Genomic DNA, 20,364 nt, shown 5'->3' with positions numbered 1-20,364 from the left:
TTCGCCCTGCGGTGTCTTTTTCCTTCCTTCCTCTGCGGCTCAGCTCTCTTGCGCTTTTCGGTGTTTGCAATTCAAAATATAATCTATACGGCAGATCTGCAATTCTCATTTGAAATCAGTTTGTTTTAAGTTTGCCATGAACATTTGCTTCTCATGAATTATTCACGCTATTGCTAATTATTGGAACTCCAAGAAAAGTAAAAAATATATATTTTTTAGCAGTTTGGTCTATTTTGTAATTATCGCAATAATTATGATGGTGAACATGCGGTGTCGGCGTGCCCTGTTTGTTTCTATGCTTAAAATATCCGCGGTCCAAGGACGCAGTTTTAGAATTTAGTGTCTAGTTGTCTTTTCGAGCAAACTCCAGCCGCGCTGTGGTTTCCATTTTGTGGTGCACAGAGCTGCAGTGTAAAATGGGTGGGCTGCAGTCAGTCTGTGGGTAGACCAGGCAGAATGCTGGGAATGGCTGCATGGATTTTTTTTTTTGATTTTGCGCCGTCCAACAGGACTCCATCATGGATCGCAGCAGTGGCGCTGGTTATCGAGGGCACACACGCCGATGTGCTGCATGCCGCTGTCCTCATTACCTCTGCAGCAGCTTAGCGTGCCGCCTTTGTTCTCGCTCTTGGCTTGAAACTAGAGAATATGGGGAGAATTGCTGAGGCTGCAGTTAGCTCGGCTGCCCACAACTCCTGCCTCGCAAGAGAAAACATAGCGCAGACGACCGCCCCTAGAACCTCCCGTCTACACATTTTCACTGAACCAACCTCGCAGACTCATTCAAGGCTAATTTATCAAGCCCACTTGGCCTGATCCACAGACAGGTATGCGTAGGGTTTTCGCTCGGCTCGGTTCTTGCCTTTTCTTTTTTTTTTTTTTTTTTTTTTTTCTTGCGTCTTACTTTTAACCCGGTGATCGGATCCGGTGAGTTCAGACGTTGAATAAACATTTCGCTGTTACTCGCTAAATCTCCAAGCTGCGATCGTATATTGGCCTATTGAGCAAAAATGCCTCCCAGCCAATGTGGATCGGTGTGAAAGGTCCCATACACTCCTTTTCCTCCAGAGGTGTTAAACAGCAGCCGGGTAGAGTGGCTGGAGGGACAGTAAACTTTTATCACACTAATAACCCCCAGTCGCAGCTACACTAATGGCTTAGGCAGTCATGCCCAGGGTTGCCTGGAGGTCAGGTTGAATTGCGGGGACATAAATGTTAGTTTCCAACTAGTAGAACAAATAAAGGAGGGGCGTTTGAGGTAAGTTGCATGGGAGGGGTGGGCATGGGGGTGGGGGAGGAGGGGGTGGTGGGGGGCAGTTGTTATTGGAGGAGCAGATAATCACTTTAATTGATTTGCAGTAAAAAGGAATCCATTGATTGGACCTGCGTTCTTATAAAGAGTTTATTATGCCTGCCCTTTTAACCCTCTCCGGCTCCACTAAACTTGGGAAGCTTGCAAACTTGTGATCAACCCGAAACCCCGCGCAATACTGTGATGGACGCCCCGGGACGGCGCTCAGACTTCACCATGTTTCATCCACATCATGCGAAAGGCACCGATCGGGGGAAGTGATACAACCCCCCAGAAAACAAAAACAAACAAAAAAAAAACAAAACTGGATAATGAGGGATTCGTTAACGGAGGCGAAATCTAAACCGTCTCTCGGATTCCTGCCCCAGTGGCCGAGGCGGACTGGGGCCCGGGAGTGTTTGCTTTCGGTGAAGTCAGTTCTGGAACAGAATGTTGTGAACCGCAGGCCAGACTTGGGTTTTTTTTCGTGGATCAGCTTCGATCCACATGCAGACAGGATCTGTTTGTTTTGTTTCTCCGTTTCTCATGGAGTTTGGAGTTTGGAGGCTGCCAAAGTCCTGTGCTCACACCCAAGGCACGCAAATAAAACCTCCTCACATAAAAGAAAAATATGTACCTGGGTGTAGTCACTACATCTGGACTGCAACACCGCATTGCTGGGTTACATATCCATTACATGCTGTTCTCTCTCTCTCTCTCGCTCTCTCTCCCTCCCTCTCTCATGCGCTTTCTCTTTCTCTCTCTGTTCCCCCTGTTAATTTCGTTTTTTCTCCGTCTTTCTCCCCGCTGTCTTGTAAAATGCCTCTCTGGTGAATGAGACGGCGTTGATTGTTTTCGGTGGCAGGATGTTTGTGTGTTTTGTTCCAAGCCTTTTCATAGATGCCAGTTTTTTATGTTGCCGAGGTCAACTGGTTTTACTAGACAGGAGAGGCAAGTCCAGAGGCAAGAAGGCCTCCCCGCCATCTGGCAACCATAAAAAGGGGAGCAGGGAGGGTTTTTTTTTTTTTTTTTTTTTTACACTGGGGGGGGTTTATGGGATGGTAGGGTGAGACATGGAGGGGATGGAGAGACTTAGTAGATGGTGGACTCCAGTTGCCCCCAAGCTGCAGAGCTTCCCCCCACAGTCTGAATGACAGGTCAGAAGTTCATTGCCTTTTTTCCTTCCTTCAATCTGCCCTGGAAGGTGAAGGGAGGTGATGGTTGATTCAGAGTTCGGGGGCAAAGGAGAGCGTGCCTGTGTGAAACATTTGAATGCCGCTGTAAATATACCTTTTTTTTTTTTGTTTTGCTTTTACTAAAACGCCGTCTTTACGGTGATCCGCCTCGATTTCTTTATGAACAGCCTCGTACAGCGATGTGTGTGTGTGTGTGTGTGTGTGTGTGTGCTCTCCATCATTAAACCGTCGCCCTCCGCCTGTGGAACATCAGAACTGAGTCTCACAGATGGTGCAGAATTATGTGGCTGCATAGACACCGATGATTCAATAGTTTCGGTGTTGTTTGGGTATGCGTCACCCTCCCATAGCCCTCTGCACACCACTGAGTAATAAACAGTTAGTTGTTTTATAAGACCACAGTTGTTTCATTTGACAAAATACAACCATGAGAGTCAGATGGCTTGATTTTTGCTATCCCAATTTGAAATAAGTGGAAAAACAGCGCTGCGAAAACGGGGACTTTCCGACTTTCCGAGTCGTAGCGATGTGCTCCTGGATGTCTCCTCTGCAGATTTAAGAGCCTAAATTCAAATTCTCTGGTCCATTTGAGGCTGGATTCTCCGATTATTGGTTTTCCAGAATCATTTGACGGGACGGAGCTGCTCTGCTGACTCTGGCACTGGTAGCTCCCATCGAGCCTCCATCTTTTGTAACGCAGTGAAGATATGTTAACCCCTCAGACCATAAAAAAAATGTTTGTGTTTCGAAGGTGTCTGGGGCTCAGTTCAAAATGTTCTTTCGTGTTGTTGTTTCAGAATTACTCCACGGTGATGAAGTTTCCCCCTCTTATCCCTGTGCTTATATAATCAATTTTAATAGCGTTATTATGAACGCTATATCAATTAGAATTAGGTTGACCTCTTTCTCTTGTCTGTCTTGGATTGTATTTCCAGACCCTTTGCATTCTCTCACACTTTTTATTATCTAGAGAAGAAAAGTGCTGACAGCCCATGAATGAGAGTTTGTTTGGCAGGCACGCCCTTGTAGGTTTCTGTGTCATTCAACTCTGTTAAATTTTTTATAATTTTCCTGCTGTCCATTGTGGACCAGTCAGTCTTACACTCTTTGATAAAATAATAATAGTAATAACAATAACAACAACAATAATAATAATAATAATAATAATAATAATAATAATAATAATAATAATAATAATAATAATAATGTAGGCATGTATTTAAGAGTCTGTTAGCAGGTCAAGATTCAAGATTCAAGAGGTAGTGTTGACACAGGAAACAGACCTGGCTTTAGGTTAGGAAAATGTGTGTGTGCTTTTCAGTGTGTGTGATGTACAGATGGGCACTGGTGAGATTGTGATGCAGCCCATGCTTAGGGTGATGAGAGAAAGGTGGGGGCTGTAACCTAGATCCAGATCCTGGTTTGGGTGAGGGACCTTTGCATACATCATAAAACAAGATAAAAACACAAGCCCCGCAGCACAACACCCACAGTGCAGTTTGGCTCCAAGATCTTTCTTTTTTTTTTATTGGGTTCATTGGAGTGTCCCCAATAATTATCATGATAATGGCATCAAATATATTTTCATGGCCAAAACCACTGATTGCACTTGACAAGCCCCTCTCTGGCTTTTTGAAGAAAGCATCAAAGACTCCCGACGGGCTGCCGCAGTGTAAGAACGTGGCCAAAGATTCACTGAGTGCTTCTTAACATAGTTGAGCCTGTTTATTCCGTCACGTTTTGTGTCGTGTCAAAGTCACTTGAGCTTCAAGTGCAAGGAGTGGAGGGAAATAAAAGCACTGGTGCCTGAGTAGCGAGGGCTGGGAGAATAAAGGAACTCTTGCTTGCAGTTTGTGGTTCCATCCACTGCAGTGATTCAGGGGATAAAAATGTGGGCCTGTGTCTCTTTAAGAGTGCTGGACTGTCTGCAGAATGCATCAGTCCTGTGGAGCAGACACAGTCCGGAAGGAGGAGGGTGCGGGGAGGAGCGTGGGGGCTGTGCGGAGGGAGGGACGGAGACAGGAGGGAACAGCCGCAGTCTGGGCTTCCAGCCTCCTGGCTAGACTGCTGAAAGTTATTATTGAGTTCCTGTGCAGGGCCTCCCCTCCCTGTGGCATACTCCTCTGCTCACTGCGAGGGAGACAGGGAGAGCGAGACAGGAACAGAGACGGAGAGAGGGAAAGGGAGAATTTGGCAGCCAACCATGCCCTTTTGCAATGACCTCACATGCAACAAATAAAGGATAATTTTGCATGATTCTATGTTTTTGCAAGGGTAAAGTCTATGAAAAGCCTGTAAGAGCGACTGCAACCGCACGCGGCAACAGCACTAACAGCTGCTTGACAGCAGCTGAAACTTTATACTAGTGCACTGTTGTCTTAAGTTACAGTTTAGCAGACATGTCCTGTTTTCGTAGGAATGGCCTTAACTAGTCAAGACAAGAAGGTTGACTGTTCACCAATCAGAGAGCAGCAAACTATATCCTGTGCTGTCGTGCTAAGTGATGAGTATGATTCAAGTGCAGGTGGTGGGAGGAGAAGAGCTTCTCTGATCTCTTTCCAGTAACTTTCTCTTTTCACTTCGTGAGTCCAATCAATTCATAGAATGGGACTTCAAAACCAATTTAGACTAGATTTAAACACTGGAACGGAAGACATAAAGACTGCAGAAGGCCTACTGCTGCCTTATCTGGGTCGTTCTGATTAGGGATGTTCCTCACCACTTCCTAATGACTTAGACTACAGTAGTCGTCTAAAAGTAAGAAAACACATGAAAAAATATTGCGTTTATTATAAGAGACATTGGAAACCGATAATCACATTCTTCAAGAACCAAATCATATTTTATTATGAAAAACTCACTTTTTCACTGCTTGTGCACATACATTTAGGTCTCTGATGGGCCTACTAACCCACAAACTGTGAAATAAGACAACCCAGTCAGTTTGTTGTGGCTGTCTGTTTTCAGAAAACATGTGGTGAAACAAGCCGTTCAGATTTGTGATCCCTTCCTACATCACTTGGTGCCTCAGTAGAATTGGAACCACCCTCCATCTGAGTAACTCCGCCCCCGTCTGGAGAAATAACAAGCACCGCTGCAAACTGCTTTGTTGGCTTTACAGACCAGCACAAATCTTTTGTGCATGTTAGAATGGTTAGAATGCATAATACGAGTGGTATTTTCAGCAAAAAACCTCAGAGACCTATATTAACTTGAAAAGGAGCATCTTAGGTCCCCTTTAAATGCCGCTGAAATGTGTGGCACTTTGCGCCGTGCATTATGAACATTGCACATAATAAATGTAACCAACCAACTAGTATTTCTGGTTCCCACTAGCGAGGGCAGCAACGTTTAATTGCCTAATCACACACATCCCTAGTCCCGATATGACTAATTGTATTCAAAACACCGGCAGTTTGCATTTGTAGCTGGTGACTGTGACTTCAGTCAGTTCTCTGTGGTCAGTGTTTAACCTACAGGGTCACAGGGATTTGCCGGCTACGAAAGGCCAGAGGGATTACACTGCTACATGCGCTGTGTCCTCCTCTCAGGATGACACTCCACTATAATCCCAGTCCTGCTGCTCGTCTCTCAGCAGCTGCAATGGCTAGAGGAAATCCTAAAGGAAAACCGACAGACAGGGACACAGACTTTTATATAACGTTCTGCCTATGTGTTAGGGACCTGCGATTGCTTTAAGTGAGCTCATCCTGCAGACTGAGACCTCCAGGGTTAGCAGTGGTACAGCCAGCTGCTGCCCACCCTACTGTAAAGCGTTTCCCAGTGCTGTGGCCTGCATACGGCCTTATCCAAGCACCTGAGGCTTAGCAGGAGACTGGGAGGCCATTCTTCCCCTATATATCCGACGCGGCGAGGCACATATGTGCCTGGATTTACCCCAGCATGTGTATCCATTCATCGTCAGTGCAATCATACGGCCTCTGTTTTAAAGTTGTCTTGGGCAGGCGTTGGGAGGGAAGTCGGCGAGAGGAAAACCCTGGCGCTGAAATGGGTATTTTGTGGAGTTCTGTTTGTTGAGTCAGAGCTTAGTCGGGCTCCACTGTTATGTGGTTGCTATGGAGGAAAACACAGGCCCCAGATTCAGAGGAGTGCTATAAAATCATCCAGGAAAAAGATATTTCCAAGAATTTTTCGGGTCAAGAAACAGACGGCAAATTGCAGTAAATTCTAGAGGTGCTGTGGTCCGCCCTCCCCTCGATCCTCCATTTTAGAAAGCTTGTATTCATTTTATGCGGGCGGCCAGACCTGGTCCCTTTCACCCAGTTATTCCTGTAATAAGATCTGTTTCATGTGCATGGAGGAAGGAGGCAAACACCCAATGTTTAGGGATGGAAAGTGTGACCTGTGGAAAGGGGTGTTGTGGGTGTTTTATCTCCAATTTCCATTCCTGAACAAGTAGAAACAAGTGAATTGCCATTTGATCTCTGTCAAAAGTTATTGTATACACATACTGGCTTTGCGGGGCCCTCCTACATTTAAGTCAGAGGAAGGCACACAACACGTGTACGAACCCTAATTTATTGTAGAAAATCCCAGTCCTGGTCTCTCTTGGTGTTTTTTTTGTTGTTTTTTTTCGTTTTCTTACTGGCGCTGTTATTCCATCTATATACGTCAAGGCTCATTATTGCTCCCGGGAATGAGTCTCTCATTCTTAATATTTCCTGTCACTCTGAATGGGCCCATGAGTACTTCTCTCAAATAGACCTCTGGTTGTTCAGTCCGGGCAGCAATTTAGTACGTAAAGTTGGAGAAATGTTTACGAGCGGGATTTGCTTACATTTCCATAAACATGTGGGATTTCAGCCTTATCTGATGACTCTTCCTCAAAACTGCTTTATCTCAAAATCTCCATTCTCCACCAATGGCGCGTATTGGTTTGAAATGTCATTGGAGCAACAGTGGTAGAACGGAGGTTGTGTTTTTTAACTCGGTGACCAGTAAATCAGCGTCTAGGTGGCCCGAAGGGTGTCTATAAATTTCCGAAAGGATTTATCGCCGTGGTTCAGCCTATTACCGCCTAACCAGTTCCCAGGACAGATCTGTGAAATGACATCACACGGGACCCTGAGTAAGCAGTGACCCTAACTTCACCTCACCCTCTCACAGAGTTTTTATGGCCCCATCCCAACCACCCCCCCTCTGTCCAGTGCTGTCCCCTACACCTCTTAACCTCTCACTGGTATTCATCCCATCTTCATCTTTCCAAATAAACCTGCCACCTGCCCCCCTCCTCGCCGGCTATTCGGGGCGTGTATGTGGTCATGTGGCTCAGCTTACCACGCGGGACAGGCAAGCCCCGGCTCAGCTGACCAGCAGTGAGCTGCTTTGCCATTTGGAAAGCTCCAACCTTCGGTGGCTTATTGGTTGCATACCTTTTTTCGGAAGGAGTTTTGGTTTATTTTCTTTGCTATGTGTCAATTTGGTTATTTGGTGACGGGTTTCCCTCGTTGAACGGCCGGGGCCATGTTGGTTGGCAGCCGGATGTGATTATAAACTATGGCCAGAGAAAAGTTTCTGTTCCTGTCCAACTATGCCGGGGAAGGGCTCCAGTTTGAACGATTGGTGGCTAAGAGGAATAGACAGCCAAAATGATGGCCTCATAATGAAAACATGTTGAGGAGAATAGCACACATATCACCGCCCAGCCAGAAGGGAGTACGGAAAGGTATTGTCTCCTCACCCTGCAAAAAAATCTGGACCCAAGAATATATTTCACAAGTCAGTAAAAGGAGCAATTGAGCTTCTCATGGTACAGCGATGCCGCAATGTAGTTTTCATTAATTCCTCATGAAATAAAAAACACCCACTATTTCGTTTTCATGGTGAAAGCATTAACAACAGCGTAGGGTCGGGACATTTTATGATCTGTGCTCAAGTGGCAACATGGCGGCCGCTCTGCTCGGTCTCAGACAGACTCTCTCTCCATCTGCCCTGTCAATCTCTCAGACGGCAAAGGGCCGGACTCCGGCTCGGTCGGCCCGATTGTCCTGCTCGTTCTCCTCCCGGCCTGTCATCAGTCACCCAGTCCCGCTCTTATCCCGGACCAGAGCGTAGACCGTATCTGCCCCGAGAAGGAGGTGGAGTGGAGGCCTCCAGTACCAGGCACTGTGGGGTGATATAATGGTCTGTGTATCTGAAGCCTTTACTGTTTGGGTTGCGGAGAGGTTATCCAGTGACATTTTAATCGTCTTTTTGCCTTCTTTGCCATGGCATTAGCATTAATCTGGGGGATAAAAACTCAGCCAGTCAGACACCGGACTTAGTGTCTCATTGTAGCACAGAAGGGACTTTAGTTTGTTAATGACTGGTAGTGTAGCTGAGCAGAGCGACCTATTCAGGGCACTGGCAGTGATGGACTTATCAGTGGTAAAATAATGTTCTCTGACCTGGGGCTTGTAGACCCGCCACAGCAATGTTTTTGGTCATGGAAGGAATACACATGAGATGTGCAGGGTAACATTTACCACAAATTGATAATAGCAGTTTTAAGATGGAATTATTTCCTTAAATTACCCCCTGGGAATACGTAGATTGTCATATTTTCTCAACTTATCTCAGTTCATGGCCACCCAGAAAAACATTTAAAAAAATGTTGTGTATTTTTTCGCACAAATGTTCATGCTGTCAGTAGGACAAGATGAGGATGCTGACAGCCTGCACAAGGCCTTCCTTGCTCCGTGCAAGCAGAGTTTTGCAGTGCAATCAGAAACGATCTACAGCAAATACAATTTAAATGGAAAAAGATACATCACCAGCAGAAAATCGAATTAGAGACCATCAAATCGGGTTTGCAAAGCAAATATGGTGGTGTAAGACACATGACAGAGCTTTGTTTTACTTCGGCGAAAGCACTCAAAACAAGCAAATCTCACAATATCTCCCGAAATGCAAAGTCTTGATCAGTTTAGGCTGAGAAGTTTGTAATTTAGCCACCTAAAAAGAAATGACATGCTCTATGAAGGCATTTTAAATCATTAATTATTTTGGAGACCATAAATTGTTTTTCGACATTACCATATCTCCTAATTGGCCATTGATAATAATGGCAGAAGTACAGTGAAGGGAAGGGAAAAAGAACAGAGCTGTCATTCTTTCAAGTTGAGTGTTCATTTCTCCTCTCACGCCCCTGCAAATATCGACACCGAATTGCAGCGAAGGAGGTTTTCTTTGTAGAAAAATTACCCAAACAAAACTCGGCTTGCCAGTCAGATTCCCTCACAAATTCCCAACGATATGTGTTGTTTGACTTACGATTTGCTCGAAAGTTGCGTGACTGCCTCGTTAGTAAGAATTCAGCGTGGCCTTTATAAGCACTGAATAATGCGGCAGTATAAAGGGTAGGTCGCCCCCCCCCCTCTCTCTTTCTCTCACTCCTTCTCCCATCTTTCTCTCTCTTTCTATCTCTCATTAACCTTCATCCCCTCCAGCCTACTGGTTTGCACTGCAGCTGCTTCTACATTGTACGTGTGCTAAATGTGAATAGAAGCATAAAGACATTTTGTGTCTGTCTGTGTGCGCGTGTGTGTGTGTGTGTGTGTGTGTGTGTACGTGTACGTGTACGTGTACGTGTGTGTGTGTGTGTGTGTGTATGAGAGCGAGAGACGCAGAGAAAAAGGGGGGCATGAGCATGCATCATGTCTGCCCTTATTGGTCCCTGCCCAGCGTACTGTAGCTTCTACATATAGTCTTCCCTGGGATCTCGTGGTGTCGTGTTGAATTCTCCGGTTCCAATAGTACAGCGCCGGGCTCAGACGAGCATCGAGTGAAATTGGCGCTATGCGCAACTATAAATACATCCCTCGCCGCGCACGTTTCGTTCGCAAAGACAACTGTGACTCACGTCCATACCAAACATACTCTCACTAATAACATGTAATCTACAATGGTATCTGTTCCACGTCTACCTCGCTGGGGCAACCGTCCGTGCTGCAATAAAAAGCTCTGCAGCTTACCAGGCTGAAGTTATACGCAAAGAATCACAAGGAAACCACAATCAAAGCTACATATATTTAAGAAAAAACTCTACGGAAAATCGTATTATTCTCCATTATTACGGAGTTAAGAAATGAATTGAAAAAAAAAAAAAGCGAGAACACTTAGTAGCTCCGTATGGACGGTGGTTATTGATAACAAAGTGCACGCTACAAACTATTTTAGTGGTGTTTTGTATTTGCGTTGATTGACCCCCACCCCGCTCCAGCCACCACGCTTCGTGCTCCGGCAAGAACGGAATGGAATGGAGGATGAGACCGTTTCCTCCGCTTTGGCGCCGTCACAGTCTCTGCGGCTCCAATTGTCTTTCTACACCTGGAGCGCTGAGAGGACCCCAAAGGGCCTCTGCCCTCTCTGTCACGGCCGCGTCCATCTATAAAAGATATTATCCAGCCCTGGAAACAGAAGACGTCTCGGTTGGCCCCGGTCTCCAGCTCAGACCTCGTCAAGTCTCAATCCCAGAGATAATTAGGACAATCTAATCAGCTTTACTGTAATGCTGTTCTTATGCCAAGCCCTCTGGCTCTCTTTGCACAGTATGTCCATGCTGTCACTGCTTGGTAGAGCTCAACTCCACAAATAATGCACCCTCACACAACCACGAGCCAACGGCACCAGCACAGTGACCTAGACGCGTCGGGGAGCCAGTAAATTGAAGATTAGCCGAGATTTCAAGGGGGGAAATGAGAGCTTCCATATCTGTCAAATATGAGCGAGGGGGCTTTAGGGGTATTTCGGGGAAACAGTTGCTGCAGGGGGTGACCACCGGGCTTTATATAAATGCAGCTCTCGCTGGCGGCCCCCGGCACAACGCGCAGGAAGGTCCTTTCTTAATATAGGGGGAGCGGCGAGGGGACCTCTCGGCATCTCCGCGACGTCCAGCCCCACGTGCAGCGCGCGCGGGAAGACACCGCTGGTCTTTAACTTCCCATGGAGGATGGGCCAGTTGGTGTGCCCTTGAGAGAGACAGCGCCCCGGCTAAGCACATGCCGATCTGGGGATTACAGTTAGGGGTTTAGGAGGGAAAGGGAGGCCGAAATACGAAACTGTTGTGTCTTGTTGCTGTGCACTTTTCCTATCGCCGCGCGGCGTCGTCGTAAACGTTGGTGTTATGTGACGATCACCCAAAGGACGTTTGGGCCGCTCCCGCCGCGCCTATTTTTACCGGTGCCAGCTGAGCGCGGCCCTGTGTTTTGTTTTAGGATAATTTCATTTGAGTTTTTAGGGCCACAACAGATGCTTGAGGTTTTAGCTTACAGTGAGTGGCTTCTCACCACGCTAAGTGTGAAAGTCATAAAAAATTCAAACACCTGCCAGGAAGGAGTGATTACGCAAAGCGAGCCGCTCGCCCACCCATGTTTGTCCTGAGCGGTAAAAGGGATTCTGGAGGAACCTCGATGTATTTAGTCCATTAATAAGTGCGTTCATTGGTGATGGCATTCCTCGAAACGTTTTGGGCCCGTTACGTCAGACGTCGATAACCTCTTTTGATTTCCTCTGTTGACCAGATAAGGTGTAATATAATTTCCAGCCGCGTCACGCTCCAATTGGCACGATATCGGCGAATCTTTATCTGAGCGGGTCAAACGTTTTGCTCATTGAATAGATATTGATATGTCTCTGTTGTGTATACCGTAGTCCATGGTTCTCTGCTATGCCTTCGTGGAGATAACGCGGGCGGGTTCCCGGTGGCATCGCGCATGACGCATCAGATAAGGCTCATTTAAAAAATATATATATACTGTATGATAAAAAAAGAGCATATCCGCCCGGCGCACAACCGCAACCTGACGAGCCCACGGTTTTGCTTTGAATTAGTTCCTCATTACAGCTCCTCAAAGAAAATATCACACAATGGCCGGTTGAAAGGGCAGCGCTTGAATGGAGTCGTAAAGAGGACGCTGTACTTGGCCCTCAAGTGTACATTCCATCAGAGCTTCCTTTATGCCCCCCGCCCCTCCCAACCCTCTCACCGCTCGGCTCCCACAGGGGCCCCGCCAAAGCAAACCCCTTGGAGGAAGTCTCTTTCCCTCTCTGTCTGTCGGCCGTTTCCCCTTCGCGCTCTCTCTCTCTCTTTCTCTCTCTCTCTCTCTCTCTCTCTCTCTCTCTCTCTCTCTCTCTCCCGATTCGGTGAGATGGGGGTTGGGGGCCGGGGGGGGGGGGGGGGGGGGGGGGGGCATCCGGTCGCCCGGCCCCGGCGCGTCCTGGTCGGCACAGTAGGATGTGCGAGGATGGTGTTATGACTGCGTAGCCGTGCTATGTCTATGATGTGGCGGTGAGTAAAAGCCCATGTGGCTCCTCTTCTGTGAGATCAGTGTCAGATTTAGCCAGCAGGTCCCTTGTGGTGTCTGGGAGTGTCTGTTTTCTGATTCTATTATGTCTAGCGCTCGCAGCCTTCCTGGAGCTGCAAAACCTCAGGGTAGAAATAGTACCAGACGGATGGACGGACAGACATCCCTTTTGTCGGGAAAACAACAGCCACGTCGGTAATTACAGACTCTGATTACGCCGCGCCGGCGGTTTTCGTAAGGAGCCGGCGTCCCTGCCTCGGCCCAGGTGAGAGGTCGAGTCACAGAGGACGAGGCTTCCAGAGAGTCCGCCTTTATTTGTTGTGCGAGCGCGCAGGGTGTGTGAGCATGCCGGTTAGGCGGATACCGGTTTGACAGGTACAGTAGCAATAGACATTAAAGGTATATCCGCATCCCGTATGCACCAGGACCTATCGGGAAGGTTTCGGTTTTCACCGCCCCTTTGTCCTTATTGTCTCGGCATGTTCGAGGGAAGTCCTAGAAGGTGATTTTTTTTTTTTCTTCCGCGAGACACGGGGATTGAGCTATGCAGCGCTAGACCTGACCGACACCTCCTCCACGTTCACCACGCCAGAAGGCCACAAAGAGAAACGCACACACACACACACACACACACACACACACACACACACACACACACACACACACACACACACACACACACACACACGCAAAAGACGTACTGTATATACATGCTTGCAAATGAACTTTCTTTCTGTACGCATACAAATGTATACACACATATACACAACGCAACAATGGGTCAGCAAACCGAACCCATCTCCCACTCCCACACATGCATGTAGAGACACGGCGGCAAAAAAACGAAAAAAGAAAAAAAAAACAGGTGAGAAATGATTTACCGCCGCCTTAGCTTGTCACTCAGCGCTCGATGCCATTCATCATCCGTTCTCACCTTGAGGTGTTTACACCCAGCGGTGATTAAGTTTTCAAAACTACACACAAAACGCCGCGCACATGTTTTCCATTCACATTCACGCATCCTCGCTGCTAACGAATCACGGGTCGGGGAGGAGATGGGAGTGTTTGTCATTCCTGCGGGCAGAGTGTCATGGCGGTGAGTCAGGGAGACGCGGGCAGGTCCGTGCTGGTCCAGTTACACACATCCTCTGCCTGGCAAGTGCGGACCTGAGGCTCCGGGGATGCTTGGGTACGCTGCCTTAGCACATGGTGTCAGAGCGAGACACATTCTAACACACACACCCGCATGTGCACACGCACACAAACATACACACCCGCGCGCGCATGCATGCACGCACACACCTGCATGCACACGCACTTATGCAGGTGTGTGTGTGTGTGTGTGTGTGTGTGTGTTAACTACCTTTGTGGGGACTAACTTCCCTTCACGTCTTGAAGTCGGGCCAGCGACCTTGCTTGTGCTCCCTGACTTCCCTCCCACTCAGGAACTAGAGTACTAATGCGGTCCCTCCAGGTATCTACCGCACCCTGTTCTCCGTTTGGGCTCCGTTTGAGCGCCCTGGATCACAGGACGCTGCGTGGGACTCGTAGCGATTCCGCAGTGATTCAGAGCTTTGTCGGGTGACACCGCCGCGGGCCTGGTGTGTTTCTGCCGTGACGTGTGGTTCTTGCGCCCACATCCTGCTTATGGGGTGGTCTCGCTATTCACCGCTGCAAAACCTGAGGGTGAGGTTGCTCTGCGATACGTGCCAAAGTTGAAACCCCCGCCACCCGTTCGCCGTCAGAACCCAGCGCTGTTACATTACGTTCGTCGGTGTCTCTCTCTCTCTCTCTCTCTCTCTCTCGCTCTCTGTCTGTGGTTTGGGGAGTTGATCTGAGCTCCACCTGATGGCGTCTTCCCCGCCTGGCAAGGCTCCGCTCAGCCCCCGCTGGCTGCCAGCCAGACCGGCCCCGAGCCTTAAACAGAGAAAGACAGACAGCCAGGCAGACAGACACACACACGTAAACACACACACTAATCCAATGCATAAACATACCGTAAAAAGAAAAAATGAAAACACTAAAATCTGCCCCAAGACACAACACTCGCACAGAGATTTGTACTGTACTCGTTCTGGATATTTCTCGTTTTCTTTAATTCTCCTCTTCGCCCCTTTTTATTCACTACCGTGTATTCCAAAATACACGTTTTGATGCATGGATCGATGTATTAACAGAAAGAAGAAAAAAAAAGTCGGCGGAGGACAATGTCAATTACAGCGCTGGAACATTTTTAGAAGTCGTAGGATGGGCTCTCAAAATACCTCCTGTATTTCATAACGCTCGCTGTGTGAGCCGGTGCTCCCGGACACTGATCGCTAAATGCACTTCCTGTTCTCTCTGCAGTCTCCGAGCCCCGTCGCAGTCAAGAGATCCAAATTGGACAAATTACACTCCCCGTCACCTGACAAGGAGAAGCAACCCGATTGGCTGCAGTCCCTGTCAAAGTCCGCAAACAAGGTTTGTATGCTGGGAAATTCTCCTCTATTAGTTTATTATCCACCGCTTGGTTTATTATCATCATCACGATTGGTTTATTAACTCCTGATTTGAATGAGCTCACAAGCTCATACAGCCCTAAATTGCCACGGATATGAAATTGTTCTTGTTCGGTCATTACGGTGAAAATGGGCCATTTGAGTTCCCCCTCATCGTGATTGATTTAATGTTCTTTGGTTCGCTCCGGTCTGTTTTGGTTTGTCCTTCCTCCGCTGAGAGGTTTTCCAGTGACACTGCGTCGTTGCCTGTTGTTCCAGGACCTGAAGCAGATCCAGCTCAAACAGAGGCCCTCGGCGTTCCGCCCCTGGTCTCCCAGGACTCCGTCCACCGAGAGGGAGAAATCTGTCGCTCAAAATGATGCCGAGAGGTGAGTCAGCCGTGGAAAATAAAAAAAAAAAAAAAAAAGAACCTCAGAGTTTCGATCTGAGTAAGACCGGACGGGATCTCGTAGGGCTCAAGTTGAACATCTGTGTTTTCCTCCCAGGTCCAACTCCAAGAACCAAGAGTTCTCCCTGGTTCCCAATCCGACGCTAACTCCCATGGCCTACCACAGAGAAGACCATTCCTCTCATTCCCATTCCAGAGACAGCCAGACCTCAGACAAGGGGTCCTCGGCCAGCTCCAGGCTTTCCCAGGAGCTGCCTAATGAGAAATCGAAACCGGCCCATGTATCTGCCCTTCCCAACGCCGCCAATGGCGTGGAAGCGATGGACACAGACGGAGAGATCGATGTGGATGACTGCGATGACCGTGAGTATGAGTGAATGTGTGTGATATATTCCGATAAAGTTGGATTTTCTGAGAATAAATTAGGAAATGATAAATTAGCCACTCAAAGAATTTATTGTTGAGTTGATAAAAACAGTCTTTAAAAAACTATCTTCGGACAAGCCAAAGTGAGCGGGTTGGTGGGTGATCCGAGCAACTCCTGTTCAATTGCACCCCCTGGTGTCTAATATGTGTATTGTAACATAAGTGTCAACAACTATTTCAGATGGTTTTTTTGCAAGAATTTATTTTACAAAATTTTAACAACATTCAAACTTTGGTTGTTTTTTATTATTAATTATTATTATTATTATTATTATTAGTAGTAGTAGTAGTAGTATTATCATTAGTATTATTATTATTATTAGTATTATTGTTGCTCCTTTCACATTGTCGTCCATGCACTCTTTCCACAGAATGTGAATGCTTATCATTATAAAAAATCTTACAGCTAATTTTTTGCTTTTTTTGGTAGATATAAATATAAGGTTTTCATAATGAGATGTGTGTTTCGTCCCATTCAGTCTCTCTTCAGACCCTTTTCCTAACAGTGTCGTCCGTCTTCTTTCCAGACTCTTCGCCACCCTCGACTTGCCCCGGTGCGTTGCAGATCGCGACCCCCCAAAGCGGCGCCAGGGCCCCAGAGGGGCCTGCTGGGGCACCAGGGGTCTCTTGTCCAGAGCTGGACTCCCTGAGACAGATGCTGTATGGAGGCCTGGACACCAGAGAGGCTCGGGAGAAGGTGTTGCAAGAGATCGCCAGGATGAGGGTGAAGCAGGAGGAGAAGCTGGCGACGGCGCTGCAAGCCAAGCGCTGCCTGCAACAAGTGCGTAGCTCCCCGGATTACCCTCGTTCCCTCACATTTTTTATAAAATATTGCAGCGAGAATCCTTTTCTGTGATGCTTCATGTATTAACTTGCCTCATTTCGCTCTCACAGGAGTTGGAGTTTGTACGGGTGGCGAAGAAGGGGCGTCTTCGCGAGGCCATCGAGGCCAAGCGGAACCTGCGTAAGGAGATCGAGCGCCTCCGCACGGACTGGGAGAAGAAGATGAGGCAGGCGGAGGAGTCGTGTGGGCGGCTGAGGAGAGAGCTGGAGCGAGAGAGGCAGCTACGAGTCTGTGACAAAGGCTGCGAGGCGGAGCATCTCCGAGCCAAGTACTCCACCCAGGTAGGGAGAAAATGCAGCACACACCCTGGATGAACTGATGAGAGGAAAATAGTTTTCTGGAGCGGCTGATTTCGGTTTATTCGGAATGCAGAACCGTGGCAGCTTTAAATAACCTCATCGCACGCATATTTTACATAACCCCTGACTATTTTCCTGATGATAACTCATATTTTTTTGATTTTTAATCTTGTCTCCTGTTCTAAAGTTCCAGCAATATGGAGAGAAACCTATTCCTTTAAAAGTATCTGTGGTCCTGCTGGTAATTACAGTAACACATATTTTTGTCTACTTTTGCTGTGTTTTGTCCACTTAAAGAGGCAGAAGGGCCATTGCTTTCACAAAAATAAGTGTTGGAAGCAAGAACAGGAGATAATGTGAAAGCAAGCATGTCAGGATATTGTTCAAATTTGATAACAAATAAATAGAGACTATTAAAAATATACAAATGTGAACTATCATCAGGAAAATTGTCAGGGGTAATGTGAAATGTATGTTCAATAGTAAATAATTATTGGTGCATTGCTGTACAGGCAATACAATAAATAAAAAAGAGGAATAGCCAAATATACAAAAATATACAGAATATACAAAATGTGATTCCATGTACTGGAAATGGGCCAGAACTCTACTTGACACCATACAGTCCTTTTAAAGCGTCGGTTGAAAACCCCACCTGCATTCAGATCTGCTTGTAGAGCAATGGAAACCCTGGGCGCTCTGTTGATGTTGTCCCCCACCCTGACGGTCTGCGTCTCATCCAGATCGAGGAGCTCCACGTGCAGCTGCAGCAGGCCGAGGCCGACCGCGAGCAGCTGAGGCTGGAGCTGCAGCAGGAGAGGGAGGCGCGGCAGAGCCTGGAGAGCGTGGTCAAAGACCTGCAGGCCCAGCTGGCCCAGCAGGCGGACTGCGCCCCTCCCGAGGACTCCCAGGACACCAAAACAGACACACACCAACAGATTGCACAGCACGCCGACGGATCCTAAACTTTGCACACCGAAAGTGCTCCAGAACAGCGTGGTTTTTCGGACTTGCACCTCCTGCTAGGGAAAGAATTTCAGCAAAACGCCATTGGCAGAGTTGTTTTTTGTTTTTTTGTTTTTTTGTTTTTTTTGTTTTGTTTTGTTTTTTTTTTTGTTTTTTTTTACAAATAGAAAAAAAAATCTGAAAAGTCATTGATACAATAGACAATTACATTCTTGTGATAATATATGTATTTTAAGAGATGAAATGGAAAGTAGCAGTATGAGCATGTTTTAGAGTGTTAAAGAAAAAAAAACTTCCTTGATGATGAACAAACCTCCTAAGTGACTTCAGAGCCCTTGGTAAGACACCCGACGCTGTTGAGGACAGCGATTTCATTTTGGTATAAGCTATTCTAAGAGGTGTGGATCTAGCCACATTACATTACTTGAATATTTAGGGAAGACAAAAGTTTTGGTGAAACATAAAGTGACAGGTTACAACGGAACTCTCGCCGGTGCCACAGCATCCTGGTACTTTCAAAGGTGTTATTGCAAACCACTGGAGACAGAGGACACCAGTTTACCACTATTTACTTTTAATATCAGCTTGCTTTTTATAAATGTTTTGTGGATGTACTTTTTCAGAACCAATGCTATCCCAGAGGCAAGACTCATATAACACCATCCATATAGCAACATGTACGCATGTATACCAGCTTCTCTACGTTTTGTATATTCTGAAGCCTGAAGTATTGGAGATTGTGTGGTATGTCCTTCAGGTGCGTCTTTGTTTATTCTTAGATATTTTATGGAAGTGTTACTTTTTATTATTCTGAAACAAACTTCATTTTGTCGATTGAACATAGTCGTTTCCAATATTGTGTTTGCAACTAAACTAAGTGACAAATAACAAACGTACTTGCCCAAACGATAGAGCTGTGCAGGTGAGTTTAACGCTGCCCTCCCACCAATAAGAAGCAAAGAAGAGAAAGAAACAAACAACCTTGATCGCTGGCTTTTTTGTTTGAATTGCGGTACTTCTGATTTTGTATTGAGTAATGTAAAATAATTTATATTCTGTAAGAATCTTCTGCCTACCAACAAAAAGCATGAATTTTTAGTCACTGGCTTAGGGCTCTCAAATCAACTTGTGCTGTTTATATGAACAACATTTCTACATGTATACAAAATATGGATATATATTTTTTTACTTAAAAAAGGAATTGCACTTTTTAAAAAGAAAATGGCATTGTGCATTTTACTCCCTATTACATTTTTCAAATCTCAAGTGAACACCAACTTGGAATTTAACACGCTCCCTCAGTGTCCTCAGATGTAAATACAATAATATTGTAAATAAGATATTTGCTGGTTATGTTTGCTTGCTTCAAACTTAAATTGACTATTATTGGATATTATTTTTTGCTCTTACTTGAAACCAAAAAAGAGACTTTATATTTGGAGTTCCAATACTATAGTTCCATTGTTGTACCCTTGAGTATCATAGCAAATTAAAAGGGCATTTCCAAAAATGGATAATGGACATAGGTTATACTGGGATGGAACCATTGTATTTTATTGGCTCAATTACACACTAACAGAATGTTAAACCTTTTCCTAATATTGTCTTCAATAAGGAACCCTGCTGTTTGATGAACTCCACGGTATCTATCAAATGACAGGCCCCAAAAGCCCCAAAATGACATAGAACCACCAGTTCCTGCTTCTTCAACTGGCTGCTACAGCCGTTAGTGAGGTGGTAGTGAGTAGAAACGGCAACTTCTTTAGTTTAAAACCTGAGGTGCTCTCACATATTTTAAACGGAAAAATCACTTCTATGTCTTATGGTTATTACCCCCTGCTGAATATCCGTGGGTACAATGTAATAGCAATATGCATTGTTTTAGCTGAGCTGTTGTAGTTTTGGTTTGGAAGTGGGGTTTTATTTTGCCGCTTGTTTCCATGTTATTTTTCCTTCAAAAAACCTGTATAATACCCATTAAAATGAAATCAAATCCACAAATCTTGTTGAATGTTTATTTAAAAGAAATCATGAACTAAGTCAAATTACAGAGGTCTCATGATATATAAGTTGTGATTTTTGGTTTCTAATTTAGACAAACTGTGCCTGTGTTTGTCTATTTGAAGAATATGAAATATTGAATATGATATGA

At 46.1% G+C, this 20,364-nt stretch overlaps 1 protein-coding gene across 1 annotated transcript in view; it reads left to right on the top strand.

Annotated features, from left to right (window-relative positions):
- Window positions 1–20,202, top strand: part of skib (v-ski avian sarcoma viral oncogene homolog b) — a 30,875-nt gene extending 10,673 nt beyond the window's left edge. The window contains exons 2-7 of the mRNA XM_080001435.1: window positions 15,138–15,251; window positions 15,548–15,657; window positions 15,775–16,040; window positions 16,631–16,884; window positions 16,998–17,228; window positions 17,990–20,202. Coding sequence (XP_079857561.1) covers window positions 15,138–15,251; window positions 15,548–15,657; window positions 15,775–16,040; window positions 16,631–16,884; window positions 16,998–17,228; window positions 17,990–18,211 — 1,197 coding nt within the window. The 3' untranslated portion in view covers window positions 18,212–20,202. The remainder of the gene's footprint in view (window positions 1–15,137; window positions 15,252–15,547; window positions 15,658–15,774; window positions 16,041–16,630; window positions 16,885–16,997; window positions 17,229–17,989) is intronic.
- Window positions 20,203–20,364: the final 162 nt, after the last annotated feature.

The sequence above is a fragment of the Zeus faber genome, assembly GCF_960531495.2.
Source record: "Zeus faber genome assembly, chromosome: 5".
NCBI lineage: Eukaryota > Metazoa > Chordata > Actinopteri > Zeiformes > Zeidae > Zeus > Zeus faber.
The sequence above is the reverse complement of the archived record's forward strand: the minus strand, read 5'-3'. Positions and strand labels throughout refer to the sequence as shown.